The sequence below is a fragment of the Lepus europaeus genome, chromosome 17 (assembly GCF_033115175.1).
Source record: "Lepus europaeus isolate LE1 chromosome 17, mLepTim1.pri, whole genome shotgun sequence".
In the NCBI taxonomy this organism is placed as follows: Eukaryota; Metazoa; Chordata; class Mammalia; order Lagomorpha; family Leporidae; genus Lepus; species Lepus europaeus.
The window spans coordinates 26900139-26927658 of record NC_084843.1 but is presented as its reverse complement, the minus strand read 5'-3'; the positions used below and the strand labels follow the sequence as shown (position 1 = coordinate 26927658).

The 27520-nt window shown below is 47.8% G+C and overlaps 1 protein-coding gene across 3 annotated transcripts in view; it reads left to right on the top strand.

Moving 5' to 3' along the window:
* The window catches only part of SUFU (SUFU negative regulator of hedgehog signaling), a 117543-nt gene that overhangs the window by 6500 nt on the left and 83523 nt on the right, over window positions 1-27520 (top strand). For all 3 annotated transcript variants that reach the window (XR_009868291.1, XM_062213957.1, XM_062213956.1), the window contains exon 3: window positions 24299-24435. Coding sequence is in view for 2 of the 3 variants with exons in the window: in XM_062213957.1 (XP_062069941.1) it covers window positions 24299-24435 (137 nt within the window). In the remaining variant the exon portion in view is untranslated. The remainder of the gene's footprint in view (window positions 1-24298; window positions 24436-27520) is intronic.

Here is a 27520-nt window from a genome sequence, read left to right as displayed (position 1 = left end):
ACTCCAATGTAGGCGTGGGCATCCTGAGCTGAACCAAACCTCTCCAGTCTACACTCTATTTTTTTTTTTTTAAGATTTATATATTTATTTGAAAGTAAGAGTTACACAGAAAGAGAAGGGGAGAGAGAGAGAGAGACACACACACACACACACACACATCTTCCATCCGCTGGTTCACTCCCCAGTTTGCCGCAATGGCTGGAGCTAAGCCAATCTGAAGCCAGGAGCCAGGAGCTTCTTCCAGGTCTCCCACACGGGTGCAGGGGCCCAAGGGCTTGGGCCATCTTCTACTGTTTCCCAGGCCATAGCAGAGAGCTGGATCAGAAGTGGAGCAGCTGGGACTCAAACCAGTGCCCATATGGGATGTTGGCACTGCAGGCGGCGATTTTACCTGCTATGCCACAGCACTGGCCCCAGTCCATACTCTAAATGATTGCACTTGGTTGCCTCTTAAATAATAATTTCTTGTACTTCCAGTAAACTGCCATCATTGTTTAGAAATTCTTTTCCATTTATATTCTTTTGAAGAAGGTGTTCTTTTTTTTTTTTTTTAATTTAAATATAGTCTTCCCTCTCCCTTACTAGCACTAATCAGGAGCTGATATTCTTTCTGTTGTCATATCTTCTTTTGCTTTTCTACTTTTTTTTAAGTTTACTTATTTGAAAGGCAGAGTGACAGAAAGAGAGAGAGGAACAGAGAAAGGTCTTCCATGTGCTGGTTCACTCACCAAATGCCTGGAATAACTGGGATGAGGCCAGGCCAAAGCAGGGAGCCAGGAACTCTACCTGGGTCTCCCAGGTAGGTGGCAGGACTTGGGCCATCATCTGCTACCTCCCGGGGTTAGCTTTAAGCTGGATCCGAAGTGGAGGTGGTTCTCTGCTAAGGGCTGTGGTATCCCAGGTGGCAGCTTAACTCACTGATTTCTTTCTGAATCTTTTAAAATCTTTATTGAGTTCATTTTAAAATTTTTTTCTGGTAGTTTTTTCATGCTAATATAATGTTAATGCAAAAAGAATAGATTCAGTGTAGTTCATTGATAGAATTTAAAGAATAGAATGATATTCCCTCCCTCCCTCTCCCGTTTCCTTCTTTCTTCCTTTTTTATTTCCTTCTTTTTTTCAGTTTTTGAGCTAACATTATTTTTATTTTTTTTAATTTATTTTATTTATTTTTTATTTTTTTGACAGTCCGAGTGGACAGTAGAGGGAGAAAGAGAGAAAGGTCTTCCTTTTTGTCGTTGGTTCACCCTCCAATGGCCGCCGTGGTAGGTGCGCTGCGGCCGGCGCACCGCGCTGTTCCGATGGCAGAAGCCAGGTGCTTCTCCTGGTCTCCCATGGGGTGCAGGGCCCAAGGACTTGGGCCATCCTCCACTGCACTCCCTGGCCACAGCAGAGAGCTGGCCTGGAAGAGGGGCAACCGGGACAGGATCGGTGCCCCGACCGGGACTAGAACCCGGTGTGCCGGCGCCGCAGAGCTAACATTATTTTTAATTAACATTAACAGTCAAGGGCTTCATGGTCCACTAAATAGAGAGATGATCAAGTGAAAAGTAAAGAGATGCTAGTTCAGCAGTAATATAGGCAAGGACTATATATAATCAAATGGAAAGATGGCCATTTCACCCATATGCAGTAAATTTTTAAAAAAATCACAGATCATTAAAGCTATAGTAATATAACATTCTTTTTTTATTTACGATTATTTATTATTTGAAAGAGTTACACAAAGAGAGAATCTTCCATCCTCTGGTTCACTCCCCAGGCAGCCACAATGGCCACGACTGGGCCAGGCTGAAACTAAGAGCCAGGAGCGTCTTTTAGGTCTCCTACATGGGCAGGGGCCTAAGTACATAGCTCATCTTCCGTTGCTTTTCTCAAGCCATTATCAAGGAACTGGATCTGAAGTGGAGCAGCTAGGACTTGAATCGGCACCCATATGGGATACTGGTGTTGCAGGTGGCAGCTTTACCTGCTATGCCACAATGCTGGCCCCAGTAGTATAGCATTCTTCACTGGTTTGACAAAGACATGTTATACCATCTTTTTGGTACCTTGGTGATGACTTTTTAGCCTGGGCTGGTTGAAAGAGTAGCAAGGCTCTGTCTTACTAAAGTATGAAGGCTGAATCTGGGGATGATGATGATGTAGAAGGTGGTAATAGGCAATGGCCTTTTTCCCCATTGTAAGTGTGTCTCCTATTTTGCTTTCCAATCTTATGATGTTCTCTTATCTGCATCTTACAGACTGAGTCTCTTGGGGAAGTTAAATGAATTGCTCAAGGTCATACATGTAGGCTGTACAAGAGCTAGAACTGAATTGGGCTGCCTGAGTCTGAAGTCTGAGCTCTTAACCACTGAGCCATACCACCTCTCTAATCACAAATCCAACCCAACTTCCTCTTTCTTGTTAGCTCAGAGACCCAGGTAATGTGTTGAGAGCAATGTCTGGGCCTGTCTTTACAGCCTTCCAAACTGATCCATTGCAGTGTCAGCAGAAGGCTTTGGGAACAGGGAATTAATTTTGCCTGAATGGGGATTTTGCATCACAGTATTGGTAATGGAGATAGAATAGCAAACAGATGTGAAAAGTAAAGGGCCTATGCTGGAGTTCTTAATAAGAACCTGCAGAAACTATTTAGTACAGCTAGCCTGTGGCATTTCGTTGACAGATTTGTTCTAGCTAAAAGAATACTATCTCCTGTGTGACACAATGATACTCCTAGTTGACCTGCTTAACTGGTGTGGGTTCAAGGCCCAAAATAACTTGAAGAACATAATAAAGAAAGCTCATATTTCAGAAAAGGCAACCTCTGAATTTGAAACAGAGCCCTTGCTTGCAATTTTTCCTAGTTTAACACTACCTGTTTCATGTGATTCATTTCTATATGGTAAAGCACTTTGATATTTATGTGTCATTTGTGACAAGAGTGAGACCTCTGCTCTCACCTCACATTCAAGTCTAGTTTTTTCCGGTATTATGTCTTGCCAGTAGAAGGAGATGAAAGGAACATTCTCAGATGTTTACCCGATTCTGGTCCATGTTTCAGAAATTAAAAGTAGCTTTATAATTCACCTTGTCTGAGATGACTGGGTCCTTCTTATCCTGGTGAGTTTCTTTCTTTCCCGGGCACGTTAGCAGGGAGCTGGCCGCGTAGGAGACCCAGATGGAGTTCCAGGACTCTGGCTTTGGCCTGGCCCAGCCCCGGCAGCCTTTTGGGTAGTGAACCAGCAGATAGAAGATTGATCCCTCCCTCCTTCCTTTCCTCCCTCCCTCCCTCTTTGTAACTCTGCCTTTCAAATAAATAAATAAATCTTTAAAAAAAATCTTCTAGGGACAGATGTTTGTTGTGGCAGTGGCAGGTTAAACTGTTTCTTGGGATGCTGGCATCCCATTTTTCCAAAAAAAAAAAAAAAAAAAAAGACATTCATTTATTTGAAAGGCAGAATTACGGAGAGAGAGTGGGAAAGAGAGAGAGAGTGCTTCTGTCTGCTATTTCACTCCCCAAATGGCCACAACGGCTGGAGCTGAGCCAATCTGAAGCCAGGAGCCAGGAACTTCTTCCACATCTCCCACTAGGGTGACAGGGACCTAAGGACTTGGGCCATCCTCTGCTGCTTTCCCAGCTGCATTAGCAGAGAGCTGGATTGGAAATGGAGCAGCAGGGACTTGACCTGACATCCACATGGGATATTGGCATCACTGGTGGCGGTTTAACCGACTGTGCCACAATGCTGGCACCCTGGCATCTCATATGGGAGTGTGTGGGATCTAGTCTGGCCTCTGCTTCTGATCTCATGTGCAGTGTGAGAGGCAACATGTGATGGCTCAAGGACTTGCATCCCTGCCACTCATGTGGAAAACTTGGATAGAGTTCTGGTTCCTGGCTTTGCTGGGAAACCTGGGCCAGCTTTGGCTATTGCAGTCATTTGGGGAATGAACCAGCAGATGGAATATCTCAGTCACTCTCTCTACTCTCTACTCTACTCTCTATCTCACCCTCTGTGTTGCTTTACCTTTCAAAAAAATTTAGAAAGAAAAACATAAATAAATAAACTTAAAAAAACTTCTAGTGTCTTGAAACTCCTAATGCCATCTTTGTAATTTTTACCACCTCTAGTATTGTTTACTTTATTTTAAATGTTCCTCTCTTTTTTGAACTGATATAAATATATATATATATTAAATATTTATTTATTTATTTGAAATGTAAAGTTACAGAGAGGCAGAGAGAGAGAGAGAGGTCTTCCATCCACTGGTTCACTCCCCAGATGGCCACAACGTCCGGAGCTGTGTCAATCTGAAGCCAGGAGCCAGGAGCTTCTCCTGGGTCTCCCACGCGAGTGGAAGGGCCCAAGGACTTGGGCCATCCTCTACTGCTTTCCCAGGCCATAGCAGAGAGCTGGGTTGGAAGTGGAGCAGCCAGGACTCCAACTGGTGCCCATATGGGATGCCAGCACTGCAGGTGGCTTTACCTGCTACGCCACAGCTCCGGCCCCAATATAAATATATTCTTCTTTCTTTTCTTTTTTTTATGTGACAAGTAGAGTTATAGACAGTGAGAGAGAGACAGAGAGAAAGGTCTTCCTTCTGTTGGTTCACTCCCCAAATGGCTGCTACGGCCGGCGCTGCACCAATCCGAAGCCAGGAGCCAGGTGTTTCTCCTGGTCTCCCATGCGGGTGCAGGGCCCAAGCACTTGGGCCATCCTCCACTGCCTTCTGGAACTCGAACGCGGTGTGCTGGCGCCGCAGGCGGAGGATTAGCCTAGTAAGCCGCGGCGCTGACCCACAGAAGATTCTAAGCCTGAGGCCAGCTTTCTCTTTGCTTTAAGAGATTATCAAGTATACGAGGGGTGCTGGAAAGACATGCTGGGTCCACTTTGTGTTGCAGCCATTAAGCTGCCACTTTGGACACCAGCCCTGCTTCAGCTCCAGCTCCCTGCTAATGCACCTAGGAGGGCAAGTGACTTCAACTGACTTTAGCGGGAGAGACTGCGCCGTCTCTTCATCTTCTTCCCCTGGACTTGGGAAGTGTGCAGAAACTGGGCCTGAGCTGCCCAGTGCTTGTTGGAAGCCTGCGGCTCTGGCCTTTCCCTTGTGGCAAGACAGCTGTGGACTGGAATGCAGGGGTATGTGGGTCTGTGAAAGAGGTGGTTTCGATGCCACTCTCTTGCAAGGATTTCTGGCCTCCTCTGATACCACCAGCAGCTCTGGCAGGACAAAAGCTACAGGGGGCCTAACCAAGGCATGCGGGAGGCTGGCTCATTGGAGAGTTTATTTGTGAACTCAGGCACAGATCCTGGTGGGGTTCATCTGGGGCAGCTCATCTGCTATACACACCGGGCTGCTTCCAAAGACAGCCTTTGTGTGGAGCTGGCCTGAATGCTGGCAGCCCCATGGGTAGAGTCCATGCCTCACCTCCTTGGGAGGTGTAGGCGCTGCCTCACCAACCCTGGCTTCCTGGCAGGTATGTTCAATGGAGTTTGGAGTTGTTCTTGCCCCCCTTGGAGGCTGAGCTCTGTGGCTGCCTCCCCTTGCAGGATGGGTGGAGAGCTTCCCTCTCCCTTCAGGTTCTTAGCAGGGCTCTGTACCCACATGAGTTACTTATTAAAACACTGGATACAGATTAACTTTTCCACTTGTTATTTAGCATGGCCTTGGTCCCCTGCTGTTGAGAAATGCTAGTTTATCCCTGCTCAATGCTTGGTTTACAGGAACTTTTTAAGTGCCATTTTATCCTCTGGGGTTTCCAATAGAAATCTTGCCTTTGCCATACACACCTGTTCTGGGAGCTTGGTCCCTCATCCAGTTGGGTGTTTGCTTTCTTCCCAAAGCTTTCATGAGGCGGGTAACCATAATACCTCACTAAGTCACCGGCAAATAGCAGTCCCGTCCCCAGCCCACCCGCTGCTGTGTTTAACAGGTTTATCATACACTGCAGGTTCAATGGGGGATGGACATTATGGAAGTTTAATTTCAGGATGACCGTATGTAGAATAGTGGAGCCCTTTGCTGAGGGCAGGGGATCTGAGTCCCCTAGGAAGACAGGGGTGCCCTTGGTTTGGCCTGGGGTGAGGTAGGGGCCATCAGGGGGCCTAGAGGTCTTCTTGAAGTGGAAATTGCCACTTTGGGTTAAATTTCAGGCCCCAGATCTCTGAATTGTTAAATATTGAGGAGAACTCCTTTTCTTTTGTAGCCATAGGGAGACCTCAGGCGCCCTGGGTTCCTGGCAGATGTGTGTGTGTGATGCCTTCATCCTCTGCAAAGCCCCATTGACACTGTGGGTTGTCTCTTCACGTGGCAGATTCCCAGGTGTCCAGTTCAAAGAGTCCCTCAGCAGTGAGGGGACAGCTGGAACGAGGTTCCACCAGCTAGCCCAGTCCAGTTCACTTAAAAGCGGCCAGGAGGCCTAGCACTGGGGAGTGACTGCCAGGCGAGGGGGAGCCAGGGAGATTTCCTCCTCTTCCTAAGGAGATTCAGATGCCTCAGTGGATTTGGCAATCTGATCTGTCAGGGTTCATCCTTGCTCAGCCCACCCTTCCCGGCTCCCATCTTTCAAGCTGTGGCTTTCTCTACGTTGAGTGTTGGCTTTCATATCTCCTGTGTGCAAGGCCTGGCGTTGCCAACATCTCCCTTACGCAGCAGTCTGAAGTCTGATTCAGAGGTTCTGACTATGGCCTTTGGCCTCTGACTCCTAAATTCATTCCTAAATCCGGCCTCTGAGGTATCCAACTCTACTGTGTTTCCCATCTCAGGAACTCGGTTCTCATAGCTATTCCTGAAAGACAGGTGGAGTGACCTTGTCCTCTCTGACCTGAGCCCTGAGGAATGGGCTCTTCACCCCTGTGGACAAATGCAGCCCACTGAGCTGCCTGCCACGCTTTCTGACATGCAGGACTAGGCTGTGCAGCATATCCCTTGTTCAGGCAGAATGCTGGGCAAGATGATGTGTTTGGGTAGGGAGGATGATGAGAAATCAGACCTAGTCCATCCCTGAAGATCCAGCATCGGGGTGGGCATTGTGGTACAGCTCCTCTGCCTGGAGCATTTGCATTCTCTCTCAGAGTGCCTGGGATGAAGCCCGGCCTCTGCTTCCTGTCCAGCTTCCTGCTAATGCACTGTGAAACAGCAGATAATGGCCCAAGTGCTTGGGTTCCTGCTGCCCAGATGGGAGGCCTGGATGGAGCTCCTGGCTTTGGCCTGGCCCAGCCCTGGCTTTTGTGGACATTTGGGGAATAAACCAGTGGATAGAAGATCTCTTTGTCTTTCCCTCTTTCACTTTTTACCTTTAAATTAAATAAATAAAATTTAAGAAAACCCAACATCTTCTTGGTAAAAAATGGGCAAAGTCCTGGGAAAGAAGACAGGATTGGGGCTGGGGGTAGCCTTAGGCTTTGTCCCTGCCCTTGACCAAAGCTGTCCTCCCTCACCCTGTGGTTGCGAGAACTTCAAGAAACTGAAGATGTGATTGTGATAATAACAGCAAACACTTATAGCCCTTCCTTTGCATAAGATACTATTCTAAGTGCTTTATGTAACCTCATTTAATCCTCAAGACAAATTTGAGGTAGAACTAATTATTACATAATAAGGAAAGTGAGGTAAAAAGGTGTTAAGGAATTTACCTGCCCACTGTGAATGCTGGAGCTGTACACCAGGCAGTCTGGATTCAGTAGTGGTTGCCATCCCCTTCTTTCTCTAGCCCCCATGAAAGAGAGCTGAAGATCTCTATTAAAATTATGACCTGCATGCAAACATATCTTGGATTAATGGAGTGATCATGGCTGCAGAGTTAACAAGGAAGTGCTTTGTAGGGGAAATGCTGAGCTGGATATTGAAGCAACTTTGTAGAGAATAGAGGGCCCTGCTGGGTCGTGACAGGAGGATCCAGCAGTACAGTAAGTGACAGGATCCTGTGCCATCCCTCAAGTCCAGGGTTCTGCAGCCTCACCGTAAGTCATCCTCAGTAAGTTGCCAGGGAAGAACACAAAGGTGATGTTTCTGGCTTGGATGACAAGTCACCTGATTGTGCTTCTTGTTTTGTGGTCGGGAATGTGCTCAGTATTCCAGTAGCCCAAAGCAGACCTTGTCAAGCATTTATAGTGTTCTGATCATTCAGTCTCAGGCTGGCTGTAGAAATGGGGAACACATCCCACCTATGTGTACCTGACAGCCATTTAGCTAAGCTGTCTGCAAATGCCAATCTAGGGGGGCTGGCGCTGTGGCATATCAGGTAAAAGCTACCACCTGCAGTGCTGGCATCCCATATGGGCACCGGTTCGAGACCAACTCTCTGCTATGGCCTGGGAAAGCAGTAGAAGATGGCCTAAGCCCTTGGGCCCCTGCACCCACGTGGGAGACTTGGAGGAAGTGCCTGGCTCCTGGCTTCAGATTGGCGCAGCTCCGGCCATTGTGGCCAGTTGGGAAGTAAAGCAGCAGATGGAAGACCTCTCTCTCTCTCTCTCTGCCTCTCCTTCTCTCTCTGTGTAACACGGACTTTCAAAGTAAATAAATAAATCTTTAAAAAAAAAATGCCGGGGCCAGCGCTGTAGCGCATCGGGTTAACACCCTGGCCTGAAGCGCCGGCATCCCATATGGGTACCGGTTCAAGACCCAGCTGTTCCACTTCCGATCCAGCTCTCTGCTATGGCTTGGGATAGCAGTAGAAGATGGCCCAAGTCCTTGGACCCCTGCACCTTCGTGGGAGACTTGGAGGAAGCTCCTGGCTCCTGGCTTCGGATTGGCGCAGCTCTGGCTGTTGTGGCCAATTGGGGTGTGAACCATTGGATGGAAGACCTCTCTCTCTCTTTCTCTCTGCCCCCCTCTCTCTGTGTAACTCTGACTTTCAAATAAAAATAAATAAATCTTTAAAAAAAATGCCAATCTAGGAAGAATTTTTGTTCTGATATAAAGACAGTCTTGCCACCCTGGAGAGAATACTGTTTTCCTCTGTCATTTTATCAATGCGGATAGTCCTTTTTTTTTTTTTTTAACATTTTAATTCCTTTAATGATTTATTTTTAATTAATAGACTTGATTTTTTTTAAAATTAAGATTTATTTATTTATTGGAAAGGCAGAGTGAGAGAGAGAGAGAGAGAGAGATCTCGTATCTGCTGTTTCACTCCCCAAATGGCCACCACTGCCAGAGCCTGGCCAATACGAAGCCAGGAACTTCTCCTGGATCTCTCCCACATGAGTGCAGGAGCCTAAGTACTTGATCCATCTTCTGCTGCTTTCCCAGGCACATTGGGAAGGAGCTGGATCAGAAGTGGAGCAGCTGGGACTTGAACTGGTACCCATATGGAATGCCGGCACCACAGGCAACTCCACAGCACTGGCCCCTAGACTTGACTTTTTTTTTAAGAGCAGTTTTTTTTTTTTTTTTTAAATTTTTTTTTTATTTTTGACAGGCAGAGTGGACAGTGAGAGAGAGAGACAGAGAGAAAGGTCTTCCTTTTGCCGTTGGTTCACCCTCCAATGGCCGCCGCGGTAGCGCGCTGCGGCCGGCGCACCGCGCTGATCCGATGGCAGGAGCCAGGTGTTTATCCTGGTCTCCCGTGGGGTGCAGGGCCCAAGGGCTTGGGCCATCCTCCACTGCACTCCCTGGCCACAGCAGAGAGCTGGCCTGGAAGAGGGGCAACCGGGACAGGATCGGTGCCCCGACCGGGACTAGAACCCGGTGTGCCGGCGCCGCAAGGCGGAGGATTAGCCTATTGAGCCACGGCGCCGGCCTTAAGAGCAGTTTTAGGTTTATAGGAATTGGGGAGGTAGTAAGTACAAAGTTCCCATGGAGTTCCCCCCTCTCCTCTGCTAATAATTTCCCCTATTGTTAATATCTTGCATTATTGTGGAGCATTTGTTACAATTGATGATCAATATTGATATATTATTGTTAACTAAAGCCCCCCCGGTCTACATTAAGGTTCACTTCTTGAAGTAGTTCTTTGTTTCTTTTTGTTGTTGTTTAAGATTTATTTATTAATTTGAAAGGGGGGGGGGTGATATTTCTCAAGCCAGTAAATGAGTTAGATCCCCTGAATAGGTGTTGGGCCCACCTCTGAATTCCTTGATCTCTTGATTTTAGGGTTGGCTCATGTGCTCTGTGCCTTGTTCTCTCCAGTGATGATATCGGCTATAAAGTGTGGTTGATACTGGGATCTGCAGCCTCAGTCCCAGGGTTTGAGATGCACCGGACCCTCCAGTACACAGTGTGCAAAGCCTGCTGTGCGGACCTCTCCCCCCCACCCCCCCCCGCTCTGTCAAGCTAACCTTCCCTTAGATGAGGCATGAGCATATCCTGACCCCAACCAGACCTCAAACTCCATCTGAGTTGAAGAAACATCAAGAAGACAAAATCTGAAACTTGCTTGGCCTGGCCTTTTTCTATTGCATCCATTATTGTCCAGCTTCTTAGGTATAATTTTGATTTTTTTTTTTTTTTTTTTTTGACAGGCAGAGTTAGACAGTGAGAGATATAGAGAGAAAGGTCTTCCTTCCGTTGGTTCACACCCCAAATGGCTGTTACAGCCGGTGCACTGCGCCGATCCGAAGCCAGGAGCCAGGTGCTTCCTCCTGATCCCCCATGCGGGTGCAGGGCCCAAGCACTTGGGCCATCCTCCACTGCACTCCCGGGCCACAGCAGAGAGCTGGACTGGAAGAGGAGCAACTGGGACAGAACTGGCGCCCCTACTAGAACTAGAACCTGGGGTGCTGGCGCCACAGGTGGAGGATTAGCCTAGTGAGCTGCGGCGCCGGCCTCCACTTTTGATTTTGATTGGGTATCTATTCTTTTGATTTCTGTGAACATTCATAGAACATTCTGTGAATATTCATAGATTTCATAGAACATTTATAGGGAGTGGGCTCTTACTTTGCCTTGAGTCTCCTCAGTTTGGGAGCTGCCCAGTGTCCTACAAGGCTCACCTGCTACCTGGCTAACCCTGTTGTCTAAATTTGCTGCTACTTAGGGTCGGGGTAGATTCTGAAAACAGCACCTTTGCTTGGCAAGACGGCTCCTACATTTGCTGTTACATTAACTGCTGTTCATCTGTTTTCTTCCTCCTTGACTTCTCAGAGAAGTGAAGTATAGTTTAGGTAGTCTATGTACTCACTGCTGGTTGCCCACCTCTCAGTTAATACTTAGATTCTTTAAATGCAAATCACAGCTTCACTGTCAGGTATGGTGGTAGTAGTCCCAAGGGTATGTGTTGATCCTATTGTTATTGTTTTCCTAAAATTTGGTGATCAGTGTCACCTAGAAATTAACATCATATACCTCCTATTTCCCCCTTTCTTCGGCGTGTAGATACAGAAGGCTGACATAGACTTACCCAGGACTCCAGTCTCCTTGTACCCAGGGTGCCCAGAAGGTTCACAAGCATAAGTACAAATGTTCAGGAATGGGTGAGGTCCTTTTCAGGTAGGGATTGGGAGACTCTCTGTCATATATAGGAAATCAAGTAATGTAATACTGTGTGTTTGCAGCAGGACTGACAAATGGGTTGGGGACCTGGCACTGGGCCTACCAGGTGATGGGTGGGCAGGCACAGTTGGCTCCTCCTTGTCTTTGGAGGGCCATTCATTCTTTACACAGATCATTATTATTATTTTTTATTTTTTGACAGGCAGAGTGAACAGTGAGAGAGAGAGAGACAGAGAAAGGTCTTCCTTTTGCCGTTGGTTCACCGTCCAATGGCCGCCGCAGCTGGCGCATCGCGCTGATCCGAAGCCAGGAGCCAGGTGCTTCTCCTGGTCTCCCATGCGGGTGCAGGGCCCAAGGACTTGGGCCATCCTCCACTGCCCTCCCGGGCCATAGCAGAGGGCTGGCCTGGAAGAGGGGCAACTGGGACAGAATCTGGTGCCCCAACTGGGACTAGAACCCGGTGTGCCAGCGCTGCAGGTGGAGGATTAGCCTGTTGAGCCGCAGTGCCGGCCACACAGATCATTCTTGTAATTCAGGGTCCCAGAATCTCTGGTCAAAGACACACAGAAAGGCCAATCAAGGAGATGTTTTTGTTTTTCCAGAACTGACCTTCATGTTACACCTGGGGTGGCTTGGAACCCTGACTGTGGCCACCAGCTTTCTTTACTCTGACCTCATGCCTTTCAGCAAGTGCTCAGGAGCTTGGGAGCCATGACTGTTGGGAGTAGTAACTGCTGGAGTGTGGGACCTGGCCCAGGCTTCCGGTCTTGGGGGTTCTAGCTGGCTGGCTATACTTTCTGCTTGTGTTGGATTTGACTCCTAAATGCTTCTGAAAAGCTTGGTTGGTTAGAGGAAAAAAATGTAGTGCAAACCAACAGGCGACACCATGGCTTTCCCTAACCGCCTTCCTTTCCACTCCAGCTTTTCCCATATATCGAGTTGCAAACATGCTGGATTCCTGCCCTCTGGAAGCCAGTCTGGCAGTTTTTCATTCCTGTAACTAGGGGTTTTGCATAGAGAAAAGACCCAGGGGGAAAGAGGAAAGTCTCTGGAGTTGGAGCTTTGCTGATGTAGCTTCCTTAGTTCTGTGCTAGTTCTTTGGTCAGGGACAGTGTCCACACCATCTTATGCAGTCACTTCTCTGCTCAGAACCCTCCAATGGCTTCTGGTCTCACATGCTTTCAGGGGCCTGTGCAGCCTACTTCTATCCCCTTGTCTGCTGGTGTTCTCCTCTTCCTCATTCCTCTGTACCCATGAAGACTCCCTTGCTCCTCCCCTGAAGTGCCAGGCACTCTTCTGCCTCAGGACCTTTGCACTTAGTCTCCCTGTGCCTGGAAAGCTCCACCTGCCAATGGCCCCTGCTTGCTCCCTTGCCTTCTTAGGTCTTTCCTCTAATATCACCTCTCAGAACTTCCCTGATCTTATTTGAAATGGGAGCCCTGCACTCCTTCCATGAAGTGCTGCCTCCTTTTCCTGCCTAATTGTTCTTTAACACGTTTATCACTGCCCAACTTACGTGACTTCTTTGGCTTGTTTATGGTCTGTTTCCCCTCTTTCCCTCTAAAACCTAAGCTCCCTGAAGGGATGGATGTATATCTTTTATACTTCGCTGTTTCCTCGGTGCATCAACAAATATTTGGAAGATTTAAAAAATATATATATTTATTTGAGAGAGAGAGAGGGAGGGAGGGAGGGAGGATGGCTCCTTTCTACTGGTTCACTCTCCAAATACCAGCAATGTTTAGGGATGGACCAGAGCCAAAGCTGGGAGCTGTGAATTTAATCCAGGTCTCCCACATGGGTAGCAGGAACTCAACTACTTGAGTAAGAGGAAGGAAGATGAGGTTGCAGAGTTTGAAGGCAATGTAAAGAATGTGACATTCACAAATTCCTGTTGAAGCAAAGGGATGACATGGTGGAACAGGAACAGGGTTTTAGGAAGCTTTTCCAGTAGCTGGGATCTCATCTGGTGCAAAGTCAGGAGAACCGAATTGAGTAATGGTTTTGTTTCCCTAAAAAGGAAAAAACAGCAGAAGTGGCTTAAAGGAAATGCCATTAAGATATTTGAGTTGGACTTTGATAATGACTAGGAGGAACCCTCATTGCTTTTTAATACTATCTTACCTGGCCGGCACCATGGCTCACTAGGCTAATCCTCCGCCTGTGGCGCCAGCACCCCGGGTTCTAGTCCCAGTTGGGGCGCCGGATTCTGTCTCAGTTGCTCCTCTTCCAGTCCAGCTCTCTGCTGTGGCCCAGGAAAGCAGTGGAGGATGGCCCAGGTCCTTGGGCCCTGCACTGTCATGGGGGACCAGGAGGAAGCACCTGGCTCCTGGCTTCGGATCGGCGCAGTGCACCGGCTGTAACAGCCATTTGGGGGGTAAACCAACGGAAGGAAGACCTTTCTTTCTCTCTCTCTTTCTCTCTCACTGTCTAACTCTGCTTGTCAAAAAAAAAAAAAATACTATCTTAACTGCTTATAGTTGAATGTCTTGGTCTGATATTCTCTGGAGAGCAATGGGAATATTATTGCCATTTGCCAAAATGTACCCATGTACAGAACACTCAAAAAGCACAGTCCTTGTCCATGGTGAACTGAGATGCTAGAAAGATTTTTTTCTTCCCATTACCCTGTTTCAGGTGCCTTCACCTCTTTGGGCCATTGTCTGCTCAGAGTCCTTGAGGATCGTGGGTAGACAAAAGGCCCTTGGGCAGGTACCTGGCTCTGGTCAGCAAGAAACCCTGAAGCTACACACCTGTGTGCAGAGGGCACCTCACTTTCCAGGTCAGACTGTGTCTGGCTGCCATCGACTTAGTCTTTCATAATTTTTTTTTTTTTTTTTTTACAGGCAGAGTGGACAGTGAGAGAGAGAGACAGAGAGAAAGGTCTTCCTTTGCCGTTGGTTCACCCTCCAATGGCCGCCGCGGCCGGTGAGCTGCGGCCGGCGCACCGTGCTTATCTGAAGGCAGGAGCCAGGTGCTTCTCCTGGTCTCCCATGGGGTGCAGGGCCCAAGGACTTGGGCCATCCTCCACTGCACTCCTGGGCCACAGCAGAGAGCTGGCCTGGAAGAGGGGCAACCGGGACAGGATTGGTGCCGAGACCGGGACTAGAACCCGGTGTGCCAGTGCCCCAAGGCGGAGGATTAGCCTAGTGAGCCGCGGCGCCAGCCCATAAATTATTTATTTATTTATTTATTTGCAAGTCAGAGTTACACAGAGAGAGGAGAGGCAGAGAGAGAGAGAGAGAGAGGTCTTGCATCTGATGGTTCATTCCCCAGTGAGAGAGAGAGAGAGAGAAAGAGGTCTTGCATTTGATGGTTCACTCCCCAGTTGACTGCAACGGCTGGAGCTGCGCTGATTCAAAGCCAGGAGCCAGGAGCTTCCTCCAGGTCTCCCACGCGGGTGCAGGGGCCCAAGGACTTGGGCCATCCTCTACTGCACTCTCAGGCCAAAGCAGAGAGCTGGATAGGAAGTGGAGTCTCGAACTGACGCCCATATGGGATGCTAGTGCCCCAGGCTAGGGCGTTAACCCACTGAGCCATGGCGCCAGCCCCAGTCTTTAATACATTTTTAATTCTTATTTTCATTTTATTTGAAAGGCAGAGATACAGAGAGAGATCTTCCATTTCTGGCTCATTCTCCCAAAAGCCTGCAGTAACCGGGACTGTTCCAGGGTAAAGTCAGGAATTAGGAGTTCCGTCCTGGAATCCCACGAGTACTTGGGCCTTCATCTGCTGCCTCCCAGGGTGTACTTTAGGAGGAAGCTGAATATGAAGTAGAGGAGCTGGGACTTGAACCAGGCACTCCAGTATGGGACGCAGGCATCCCAAGTGGCAAGTTAACTGCTATACCAAATGTCTACCCATTTTTATTTTATTTTATTTTTTAAAAAAGATTTATTTGCTTATTTGAAAGAGTTACACACAGAGAGGAGAGGGAGGGAGGAGAGAGGGAGGGAGGGAAAGAGAGAGAGGGAGGGGTCTTCCATCTGCTGTTTCACTCCCCAGTTGACTGCAACGGCTGGAGCTGCGCTGATCCGAAGCCAGGAGCCAGGAGCTTCTTTCAGGTCTCCCAAGTGGGTGTAGGGCCTCAAGGACTTGGGTCATCTTCTACTGCTTTCCCAGGCCATTGCAGAGAGCTGGATTGGAAGTGGAGCAGCCGGGTCTTGAACCAGCACCCATATGGGATGCTGGCACTTCAGGCCAGGGTGTGAACCCACTGTGCCAAAGTGCCAGCCCCACCCCTTCTTATTTTTAAAAATACCTTTGTAAGGTTTTTCTTTAAGTCAAAGCCAAGAATGGGAGCTATCAGAGTTTCTACAGTGTACCAGGCTAGCTGGGGACCCCCATAGGGGGCTGCCCCTTCCATTCTTTGTGGAGCTTGGGTGTAGAAGGAAGAAGGGACAGTAGCTCTCCGCCAGGGGGTTGCTGACTGTGAACTTTTTCCACCCTACAAGAAATGGTCTGCTGCCCCTGGGACTTTTCTTAAATTTATTATCGGAGCCTAGAAGTTCTTTGCTCATTGAAAGTCTAGGACAGAGTTGAGCTGCCCCAAGTGTTGGGAGCCAGGAGAGTTTGTGACTAGATTCTCAGCTGAATCAGTCCTGGGAGCTGCTGTTTTTATACTTGAGGAATGCTGTGGGAAAGTGGTCCTTGTCTACTTGAGCAAGGCGAATGCATTCCTTGAATCTGATTGGATGGGGTGTAGTAGTGGAAAGAGAGCATCTAAAACCCAGAGTTAAAATTCACAAGTCATCTGCCTGCATCGAAGCCAAATCAGACTCCCAGCTCAAGAGCATGGGAGTATAATCTTAGCTGATGGACTTTTCCTGACTCTTCTTTTCTTTTCTTCTCTTTCCCTTTCTTATCTTTTCTTTCCCTCCTCTCCCTCTCTCTCTTCCTCCCTTCCTTCTTTCCTTTCTCTTTTTTGAAGATTATACAAAATTGATTTAACTGGAAGTTTAAAAACAGTCTTGCTATGTGAGAATATTACCATATAAACATCTTTCAAAAGAATTCTATAAAGTTTTACTACCTACTTGTGCTGTCAACCAAACACCATTGCCAAACGACTTATGAAGTATCAGTAATTGTGAATTGTTCAGAATGAAAACATCATTTCTGCAAACTTCTTTTTTTTTTTTTTTTTTTTAGGAATTATTTACTAAATTCTGTTGTAATGGTTGTTATCCGAGGCTTGATAACAGTCACACAGAATCTCAGGCCTGGTTTGAGAGTTCTGGGAGAGATCCAAGGTCAAGAAATTGTTGAGGGGCTGGTGCTGTGGCGTAGCGGGTAAAGCTACCACCTGCAGTGCCGGCAGCCCACATGGACACCGGTTCGAGTTCCAGCTGCTCCACTTCTGATCCAGCTCTCTGCTGTGGCCTGGGAAAGCAGTAGAAGATGGCCCAGGTCCTTGGGCCCCTGCACCCATGTGGGAGACCTGGAGGAAGCTCCTGGCTCCTGACTTCAGATTGGCCCAACTCCAGCCATTTCGGTCATTTGAGGAGTGGACCAGTGAATGGAAAACCTTTCTCTCTCTCTCACACCCCCCCCCTTGCCTCTGTAGCTCTGCTTTTCAAATAAATAAATAAATATTTAGGAAAAAAAAAGAAAGAAAAAACTGTCCCAGAGGACAAGGACAGTGTGCATGCATGTGCATATGCTTTTGCACATATGCAGTGGTCATGTAGCAGCTCTACTTTCTGCTCAGTTTTGCTAAGAACCTAAAACTCCTCTGAAAAATAGACATATAAAAATGAAGATATTTAGCTACTTAAAGGAATGTACAGATGTTCTATACTTAGAATAGTACCTGAAATATAATAGGTGTTATCTGTCACTGATTACTCATGGTGGTAGTTCCCGGTACTGGGAGTTTACCCCATGGGAAGAATCTTGTATTCCGAAAAAGCCTTTTGTATAAACACATTCAGTGGTATTTAAAGGAGTAAAAAATTTAGAAATAATCTAAGTGTTCTACAAGAAAGGGTCTTTTACAAGCTCTGGCACGGTGTGTGGTAAGACATCATTATGGAGGAGGGATATGAAAGCAGGACAATGTCTGAGCTCCAGAGGCAAAGGGCTTTCTCTCCACCTCTTCCTGGTAGGAAGGAGCTGACATCAGAAAGTACTTGAGGGCCGACGATGTGGCTCACTAGGCTAATCCTCCGCCTGCGGCGCTGGCATCCCATATGGGCACCAGGTTCTAGTCCTGGTTGCTCCTCTTCCAGTCCAGCTCTCTGCTGTGGCCCGGGAGGGCAGTGGAGGATGGCCCAGGTCCTTGGGCCCTGCACCTGCATGGGAGACCAGGAGGAAGCTCCTGGCTTCGGATCGGTGCAGCGCCAGCCATAGCGGCCATTTGGGGAGCAAACCAATGGAAGGAAGACCTTTCTCTCTGTCTCTCCCTCTCACTGTCTATAACTCTACCTGTCAAATTAAAAAAAAAAAAGTACTTGATAGCCTCCAATGTTTGCTGTTCATTTATTAACTATAGGATTAAAAAAAAACCTCATTTGAAATGGTTATGAGAATGAACCTTTGTGCACTGCTGGCAGAGATGCAAAAGAATGTAGTCACTGCAAAAAACAGCATGATGGTTCCTCAAAAAATTAAATATAGGGGCTGGAATTGTGGCACGGCAGGTTAAGGTGCTGGCTGCAGCACTAGCATCCCACATGAGCACCACTTCAAGTCCCAGATGCTCAACTTCTGATCCAGCTCCCTGCTAATACACCTAGGAAAGCAGCAGAAGATGGCTCATGTCCCAACTGCTCCTCTTCTGATCCAGCTCTCTGCTATGGCCTGAGAAAGCAGTGGAAGATGGCACAAGTGCTTGGGCTCTTGCACCCTTGTGGGAGAGCCAGCAGAAGCTCCTGGCTCCTTGCTTTGGATCAGCCCAGCTCTGCCTGTGGTGGCCATTTGGGGAGTGAACCAGCAGATGGAAGATCTTTCTCTCTTTGCCTCTCCTTCTCTGTAACTCTGATTCTCAAATAAGTGAATAAATTCATTTATTAATTTATTTATTTGAGAGTCAGAGTTACAGAGTTGGTTTGTGAGCATTTAGAAAAGGATTCAGGGGTAAGTGTGTGTCCATGCCCATGGAACCAAGACTGGTTTTTTTTTTTTTTTTTTTTTTTGGACAGGCAGAGTGGACAGTGAGAGAGACAGAGAGAAAGGTCTTCCTTTGCCATTGGTTCACCCTCCAATGGCCGCCGTGGCCGGCGCACCGCGCTGATCCGAAGGCAGGAGCCAGGTGCTTCTCCTGGTCTCCCATGGGGTGCAGGGCCCAAGCACTTGGGCCATCCTCCACTGCACTCCTGGCCACAGCAGAGAGCTGGCCTGGAAGAGTGGCAACCGGGACAGAATCCAGCACCCCGACCGGGACTAGAACCTGGTATGCCAGCGCCGCTAGGTGGAGGATTAGCCTGTTGAGCCACGGCGCCAGCTACCAAGACTGTATTATGTGTGGCTAATTTCATGTCTCTTTTTGGGCAGGATCCTGCTAAGTTATGGAAGTGAGGGAGGCCACAGGTGTGGACATTCTTGATACTGCCCTGCCTTTCCATAGGTCCCACTGTGCCTGTACCATTACCATCATGTATGTTATCTGTGTTATAACCCAGCAGACACCATGTTCCCCAAACACATCTCCCACCTCAGGCCATGTCTGCTAGGCCTGAAGTCCTTCTAGCCCTGCCTTATCTTCTCAAGTTTTCTTGTCAATGCTCTTCTCAAATCACCTGCCACATCTTTAAGTGAAATTATGCTCATGTCCCATACCATGTTCTCCAAAGCACACTGTTTTCTCTCTCATATAGTACTTAGGTGGTTTCCCTTACATTTTTAAAAATTTATGTATTTATTTGAAAGGCAGAATTACAGAAAAGCAGATGCGGAGAGAGAGTCTTCCAACCACTGGTTCACTCCCCAGATGACCACAATGGCTGGAGCTGTGCTGATTCAAAGTTAGAAACCAAGAGGTTCTCTGTGTCAACATACCACACCAGAAAGGTACATTAGTTATAGTCAGCAGACATGCATTGACAAGTCATTGTCCCCCAAAGTTCATAGTTTGTATTAGAGCCCATTCAGCATAGCTACATTGTGCAGAAGAAGAAACTGAGGCATGGAGAGGATAAATGATTTATTTGCCTAAGATCACACAGCCGAGCAAATGACAGAGCCTAAACTTGTGGCAGGCATCCTGGTTCCAGAGACTGCTCCCCTGTACTGCTGATATCTTTCACTGCATATTTGGGGCATTTTAAGTGCAGCAACATTCTTAAAAGATTTACTCATTTGTTTGAAAAGCAGAGTTAGAGAGAGACAGAGAGATACATATTCCATCTGCTGGTTCACTCTCCAGGTGGCAGCAACAGCCTGGGCTGGGCCTGGCCAAAGCCAGGAGCCAGGAACTTCTTCTGAGTCTCTCACGTGGGTAGCAGGGACCCAAGTACTTGGGCCATCTTCTGCTGCCTTTCCCAGGCCGTTAGCATGGAGCTGGATCAGAAGTGGAGCAGCCAGGATGTGAAACAGTGCCTGTATGGGATGTCAGCATCGCAGGCAGCAGCTTTACCCCCTATGCCACAGTGCTGGCCCCGTAGCAACATTTTACTTTGCATGGGTCAGAAAGTGACACTTGCAGGTTGGTTAACTGTTCCAATTTGCCTAGTGGCTTTTCCTAGGATGAAGCCAAGAAATGCTTAGGCAGACAAGGTCAAATTGGTGACCCCACTTCAGTGACTAGAGTCCTGGAGTTCGGGATAAAATATTTTCTAGAAATTTAATTGTCACGTATCTTAGACTTCTTCAGATGATTCCTGTCTTTGATGATCTTTGGAGAAGTGCAGGTCAGTTATTTTGTAGAATGTGGAATTGCCCGATGCTTCCTCATAATTAGAATGAGGGTATGCATTTCTTGGATAGGAGTATCACAAGTGTTGTGCCTTTCTGAGTGAGCCTATCAGGAGATGCTTGATGTTGATTTGTTTGCCACTGAGGAAGTCTGAAATCTGATTACTTGGATTGCTTGATTAAGACAGTGCCTTGCCGGATTTCTCTATTGGAAAGTTACTACTTTCCTGTTAGTAATTAATAATTTTCTCATGTATAGGCATTTTGAGGCTGTCAATAGCTTGTTTCTATTCATTTTTTAAAGGTCCATTTATTTATTTATTTGAAAGGCAGAGTTATAGAGAGACAGAGGCAGAGAGAGAGAGAGGTCTTCCATCAGCTGGTTCACTCCCCAGATGGCTGCAACAGCCAGAGCTGGGCTGATCTGAAGCCAGGAGCCAGGAGCTTCTTCCAGGTCTCTCACATGGGTACGAGGGCCCAAGGACCTGGGTCATCTTCTGCTGCTTTCCCAGGCCATAGTGGAGAGCTGATAGGATAGCAGCCGAGACTTGAACCAGTGCCCATATGGGATGCCAGTGCTGCAGGTGGAGGCTTAGCCTACTATTCCACAGTGCCAGCCCCCAGGCATTCTAATATCCCCACATCATCATCAGTACTACAGTTGTTTTTTACTTTAGCTATCCTAGAAGGTGTGGAGTGATATTTCACCATGTTGTTGTTTAATTTGAGAGGCAGAGAGACAGACAGATAGAAAGAGAGAACTCCCATCTGCTAGTCCAAACCCCATATGCTAGCAGTGGCCAGGGCTGTGCTGGACCAGAGCCAAAAATGGGAGCTGTAAACTCAATCTAGGTTTCCCCCCAAGGGTAGCAGGAACCCAGTTACTTGAGCCATCACTGCTGCCTACCAGAGTATACGTTAGCAAGAAGCTGGAATTGGGAGCAGAGCTAGTATTTGAACCTAGGCTCTTCAATATGGAATGCAGGCATCCCAAGGACTGTCTTTACCGCTACCACGATTGCCTGCTCCTCACTGTGGTTTTGATTTGCATCTCTTTAATAGCTAGTAATGTTGAGCATGACTTGCCAACTTTTAGGTTAGCTCCTTCTATGCCCCAGTTGTATGTTTTCCCTTAAAAGCTCTCCTGGGTTCGTGTTCTCCTGCCTGGACTTAGCAGTCATTTTGCCTGTTGGAGGTTGATGGATGCCTTCTTAGGGAAGTGCCTTGGAAGAGACCTTTGGGCAGGTTCCAGTGGTCAGGCAGGTGTGTCTGGGATTCAAGCACGTGCTTTTCTGTCTGAAGCTTTGATGTTATTGTCGAGGCTGGCACAGCCATTATGTTGCTTTGCCAAACTCCTGGGACAAAGCCAGCCTCTCTCTTGGACACCACAGTGAGCAGGATCAGATCTCTAGCTGGAAATTATCTTGAGAGGCTGTCTCATCCATCCTTCTGTTACTAGAGAGTTTGATTCCCTCACCCCCACCCTACCCAATTGGGGAGGGTCTCTAATTTATTCCTCTAAAAGTCCCCATAGGAAGAAATTCTACTGACCCATTGACCACCAGCCAATATTTTGGCAGTCTTCTGTGTTAGAAAATTCTTTGCTCTGACCCAAATCCACCTTTTACAGCACGTGACGACTCCCTCTTGTGCTTTTCTTTCTTGAAGATGGGGAGACAGCTGCTCCCTCCAAGGGGCTTCATTCTGTAGCCAGACAAAACCATTTTGGCTGGAGAAATCCTCACATGAGCAAGTTCAGACCCAGCCAAGACCCCTCCAGGAAACTTTAAAGATGGAATGACCTTGTCATTTGCCTGTTGCCTGGGCAGCCTGCTTTGAAAAAGAGTCCTTCTGACACGCTCCAGGTTGTGTGTTTATCCTGAGGCCAGGCCATTCCAAACTCATGTTTCAGAGTTTAGAGGTTGTGTCCAGCCAGCTTGGTGGGTGGTAATCAAATGCAGGTGGAGACCATCTGGCCAGTGTCATCTGTCCCTCTCCCTAGCCAAGTGAGGGATGGCCTGCCCACCACAGAGCTGGCCCAGAAAGCACTGAGTGTGGAGGCAGATGGTTTACACATGCACATGCATGTGTGTACACCCAGAGTGTGTGTGCCCACAGCCCTCAGTGAGCTGTGCTGCTCGGACGCATTGACTCAGTGATCTCTCTGCCTCTGGAGGTTCTCCCCATTGGGCAGCCCAAGAGGAATGTGTTCCTTTTAGTCCATTTCTCAAGTTTTTGTGGTTAGAAATCATGTATTTTTCTTGGCCCAAGATGAAAGTTCTGTAATAACGGTCTAATACATTTTACAAAGCCGCCTCTAATTGGCAGCCGCTTGAAACCTTCCCTTTGCCCTGGTGATCAGTATCCTTTTGCAGAGTTTTAACTCTTACCCCCAGATTTCCACACCCCTCCAAAACCTGCAGTCCCAGGAAGCAGCTCCTCCAGCCTCATTTTGTGTAGCTGTTTCTTCCACTTCCCTGGACTGGATTGCTTCAAACAGGATAATTTTGGAAGGAAGTAAAGTAGCTTACGTTGTGTCCTTCCAAGCTTCCCCTTGTAGCCTGCTCTCCAAATCCTACGTGTGTACCCTCACGAGGATGCTGCGTCCCCCATGGCCAGATCCCTGGAGACAATGCAAACCATGGACATGTCCTGTAAATATAACTGGGTCTGGCTGTGATAAATTCTAAGGATTCTTTTTCAGATTCCTTGGAGAACTTATCTTCTCTCAGGTGCTCTTCCCCTGCAAAGTGTAGGAGGATTGGGTTCACCCAGGTGCTCAAAGCCAAAGCAAAGACTGATGTCGGCGTCAGAGACTCTGGAATCTCCTTCTATCCGTCCTCCTGGCCTGGCCTCTGGGAGTGATGATGAAGAATTCCAGGGAGGATGCCCTGGAATTCCAGGCTTAGGCATCAGCCCTTGAGAATTCTCCCCCCTGAGTGCCTGTTCCAGGAGCTTGTCTAGCAAGGAGCGGTTGGCTGTCATCTTAGTTTATGGTTTGTGTTTGTATGATGAGGAGTTTACATGTGTATAATCATAGTGGCTCATGTTTGTACAAGATATAATTACTGAAAATTATGTCATGAGCATATTTTAGCTCTTAACTCTTCCCATGCTGGCAACCTTCCATGGCTCTCAGGATCTCCTCCCTGGACACTTCCCTCACTAGCCAGGCCCTGCTCACCGAGTCACACCTTTGCCTCCCTGGCAGAAGTCCATTTGGGGACCTCCTAAGACACAGGGCTCTTGAGCATTTCCTAGCAGACAGGGCGGCAGGCATTCTGCCCTTATCTCAGTGTCACTCATGAGTTGTGACCACAGAAGATGCTAATCCTCACCGTTCTGGATTACCCGAGGGAGGAAAGGGAAGGCACACTGTACTTCTGGGCTCCAGTGATCAAAGAGGGCACACGCTTGGTGTGTGGTGTGAAGTGCTGTGTGTCCTTCCAAGCAAATGTGGGTACGAATACATCCCAGTATTTGGAATCAAAGTTGGAACCTGTCCCTAAATGCTGAGTTTAGAGACCAACCTGTCCAGCCCGAGAATTGTACCCCAGTTGGACAGAGTAGGGATGGAGAAAGGGTCTTGTTTGCAGAGAGCTCACAGCCTCATTGGTGGCTCACAGGACATATAGGTACAAACCAGGTAGGCACTTCCTAACAGTTTAAAGGAAAAGGGGGCATGAGTAAGGAAGATTTTTCAGTAGTGGTGCCTCAGTTAAACAGCAAAGAATGTTCTAGAATCACAGAATCTAGAACTCATAATTCAAAATGCCAGCAAGGAATTGGATTGATCAGGCCAAGCTCTTATACCCTCAGCTGCCAAGAGAACAAGGCAACAGTCCTGGTTCCTCACAGGCTTCCAAGGGCTTCCCCACCCCAAAGGTTCAAACGTGAAGAAATTCTTCAGAATAGAAAGTTTGGATGCTGAGACGACCAAAAATGTTGGGGAACATTACGCTTTCAAAACAGTGTTTTTCCTAAGATAATTGAACTTAAAACATTTACTTCTTATTCCTTTCAGGTTTACAGGAACAGATGGACCTAGTGGTTTTGGCTTTGAGTTAACATTTCGTCTGAAGAGAGAGACAGGGGAGTCTGCCCCACCAACGTGGCCAGCAGAGCTAATGCAGGGGCTGGCCCGATATGTGTTCCAGTCAGGTAAGCCCAGGAGCTGGCTTGTGTGCTGGTCCTTTTGCCATGAGCCTGGTTGGCTTTGGGAACTTGCAGGTATATTTTGATGTCTGTGGAATGACCTTCCTTGAGGGCACTGAACCCTTCTATCATGAGTGTGTCTTACTTTGCCTCAAGTGAAAGCTGCCTGGGCCATAGCAGAGAGGGTGCTACCACTGTGCCCTCAGGCTGCAGATGGGGCCATTGGCATGGGCCTTGCTCCCTGCTCCCATAGCTTGGCTATCTCAGCTTCTGGGGCCGCAGCATCCATTCTAAGCTTGGCTAGAGCTTGGGTTCACACTGGAAGAGAAAAGGAGTTGCCAGGAGCTTGCTCCCTCACAGTGTTAAGGGGAAGCTGGAACCAGCAGGGCCTTGAGAGCCTGGAATATTGTTTGACTCAGATACCTTAGACCCCTCCAGGAGCTCGTCCTTTGCTCTAGGTATTCCTCTGGCCACTGCTAACATGGAGCCCAAGGAGGAGAGCCCTTCAGGGACCCTTGGTCTCACTGTCTTGGCTCAGGCTCCCCCTGTCTCTGGCTGGGATGAAAGATCTGAATGAAAATTAGTATGTCTCAGGGAGGCTTTCGGATCATCGGCATGTTTCTGTGTGGCTACGCAATTACTCAGAAGTATTTCCCATGTGGACTCAGGTTTGGTAAGCAACTTTCACATGAAGGCTGAGACGTTTTTAGTTGTTTCATTCAACAACTCACTTGTTCCTTGACTCTCATAGATAAAGTGCAGAGCAGCATCTAGGCCAGGGTTTCTCAAAGTGTGGTCCCCCAGCCACTTGTATCTGAAGCACCTGGAGACCGTATTGCAAACACGCATTCCTAGAGCCCTCAGACTCAGGATCGTTGAGGGTGATGTTCCCACATACTTCTAGGTAGAGATGAAATCTAGAGAACCGTAGATCTGATAGCTTCTCTAGGTACCATGACTTTTTTTTTTGAGCCTTGAGTAGGTTGTAAATTTGGGGTACAATAGACCTATCTAGGTTGAACTCCTCTACCCTTGGTCTAGACCTGTGAGCATCGGTTGTTGGCAGGGTAGCTGTCATGTTTGACAAGAGTCATAACTGCCATCTGCCATCCTGTTTCCTCTGGGCTAGTCCACTTTTGGAGGCTATATAGTGAGTCTTCTCTAAGCAGAGTTCTCAAACCCGGCTGCTCATGAGATCCCCTGGGGAGCTTTTCTACACAGTGATCCCCAAACCTCACTCAGGCTCTGATTAAATTGGCTAGAGGTGGGACTGGGGTACATGCTCCTTAACCAGCTTCCAGGGGATTCTGATGTAGCTGCTCTGGAAATTCTGAAATTCTGAACATCTAAAGGACACTGACCAGCAAGAAGCACCATTTTTAGGGACAGGGGAAATAGGATACCTGAAGGAACTGAAACAGCTGGCCCATGTCATTTGGTCATGTTCCAGTATAGTTTGCAGGATCTTTACAAACCATGCCAGGAGTCTGCTGAGCCCTTTGTGTCACCCGCTCTCTCCCTTCTGGCTGTGCCTGAAGCTGACTCTAATATAGAACTGTGTTTGGGAAAATAGATTGTTCTTGCTGTGGAATATAACATGCTATAGGAAAAGACACTCTAAAAACTGGGCAATCTCTTCCTTGTATAGGCAGGAAACTCCCACTGCTTAAGCCAGGGCATTCATATGAGGCATTCAGATGAGGACCTGCTCAGGCAGAGATAAGAGAAATGTAAACTATGTGTTATGAACCACTGTAAGTGGGAGTCAAGCAGATGGAAATTCTGAAATATGGAATCGTTCTGAAATTATACTGCAAGCCAGTGGGAAAATAGGATTTTATTTGCAAAGGTTCATTTCTTTCTTTCTTTTTTATTTTTGAGATAGATTATTTTACTTGAAAGGGAAGAACAGAGACAGAGAAAAAAAGAGAGGGGGAGATCTTCCATCCTCTGGTTCACTCCCTAAATGTCCACAATGGCTGGGATTGGGTCAGGCCAAAGCCAGGAGCCTGGAACTCTATTCTGGTCTCCCACATGGGTGACCTGGGCCTTAGTACTTGGACCATCTTCTGTTTCTCCTGGTGCATCAGCAGAGAGTTGAATGGGAAGTGGAGCAGCCAGAACAGGAACTGGAGCCCATGTAGGATGCTGGCTCCAGTGAGGGTTCATTTCACTCACATAGTAAACATCACTAATAGCCATTTTGTAACCACTAATGTGACTATTGAATCAAGCAAAGTTTATAAATGACTGATAAACTTCTAGATAAGAAGCTTTTGGGAGGGGTGGGGGCCGGCGCCGTGGCTTAACAGGCTAATCCTCCACCTTGCGGCGCCGGCACACCGGGTTCTAGTCCCGGTTGGGGCGCCGGATTCTATCCCGCTTGCCCCTCTTCCAGGCCAGCTCTCTGCTATGGCCCAGGAAGGCAGTGGAGGATGGCCCAGGTCCTTGGGCCCTGCGCCCGCATGGGAGATCAGGAGAGGCGCCTGGCTCCCGGCTTTGGATCAGTGAGATGCGCCGGCCGCAGCGGCCATTGGAGGGTGAACCAATGGCAAAGAGGAAGACCTTTCTCTCTGTCTCTCTCTCTCACTATCCACTCTGCCTCTCAAAAAATTTTAAAAAAATTAAAAAAAAAAAGAAGCTTTTGGGGAATACAGTACTCATGAAAGTAAGTTATCATTCCACATATTTCTTATTTATTAAAAAGAGGAAAAGGGGGCTGGCACTGTGGCATAGTGGGTAAAGCCTCCACCTGTAGTGCTGTAGCTCATATGGGCACTGGTTCAAGTCCCAGCTGCTCCACTTACAATCCAGCTCTCTGCTATGGCCTGGGAGGGCAGTGGAAAATGGCCCAGGTCCTTGGGCCCCTCTCCCATGTGAGAGACTTGGAAGAAGCCCCTGACTCTTGGCTTCAGATCAGCCCAGCTCCAGCCATTGAGGCCATTTGGGAAGTTAACCAACAGATGGAAGATCTCTCTCTCTCTCTCTTTTTCTGCCTCTGCCTCTCTGTAACTCTGCTTTTCAAATAAAATAAATAAATGTTTAAAAAAAAAAGTTTAAGAAGAGGAAAAGAATACCTTTACAATGGAAG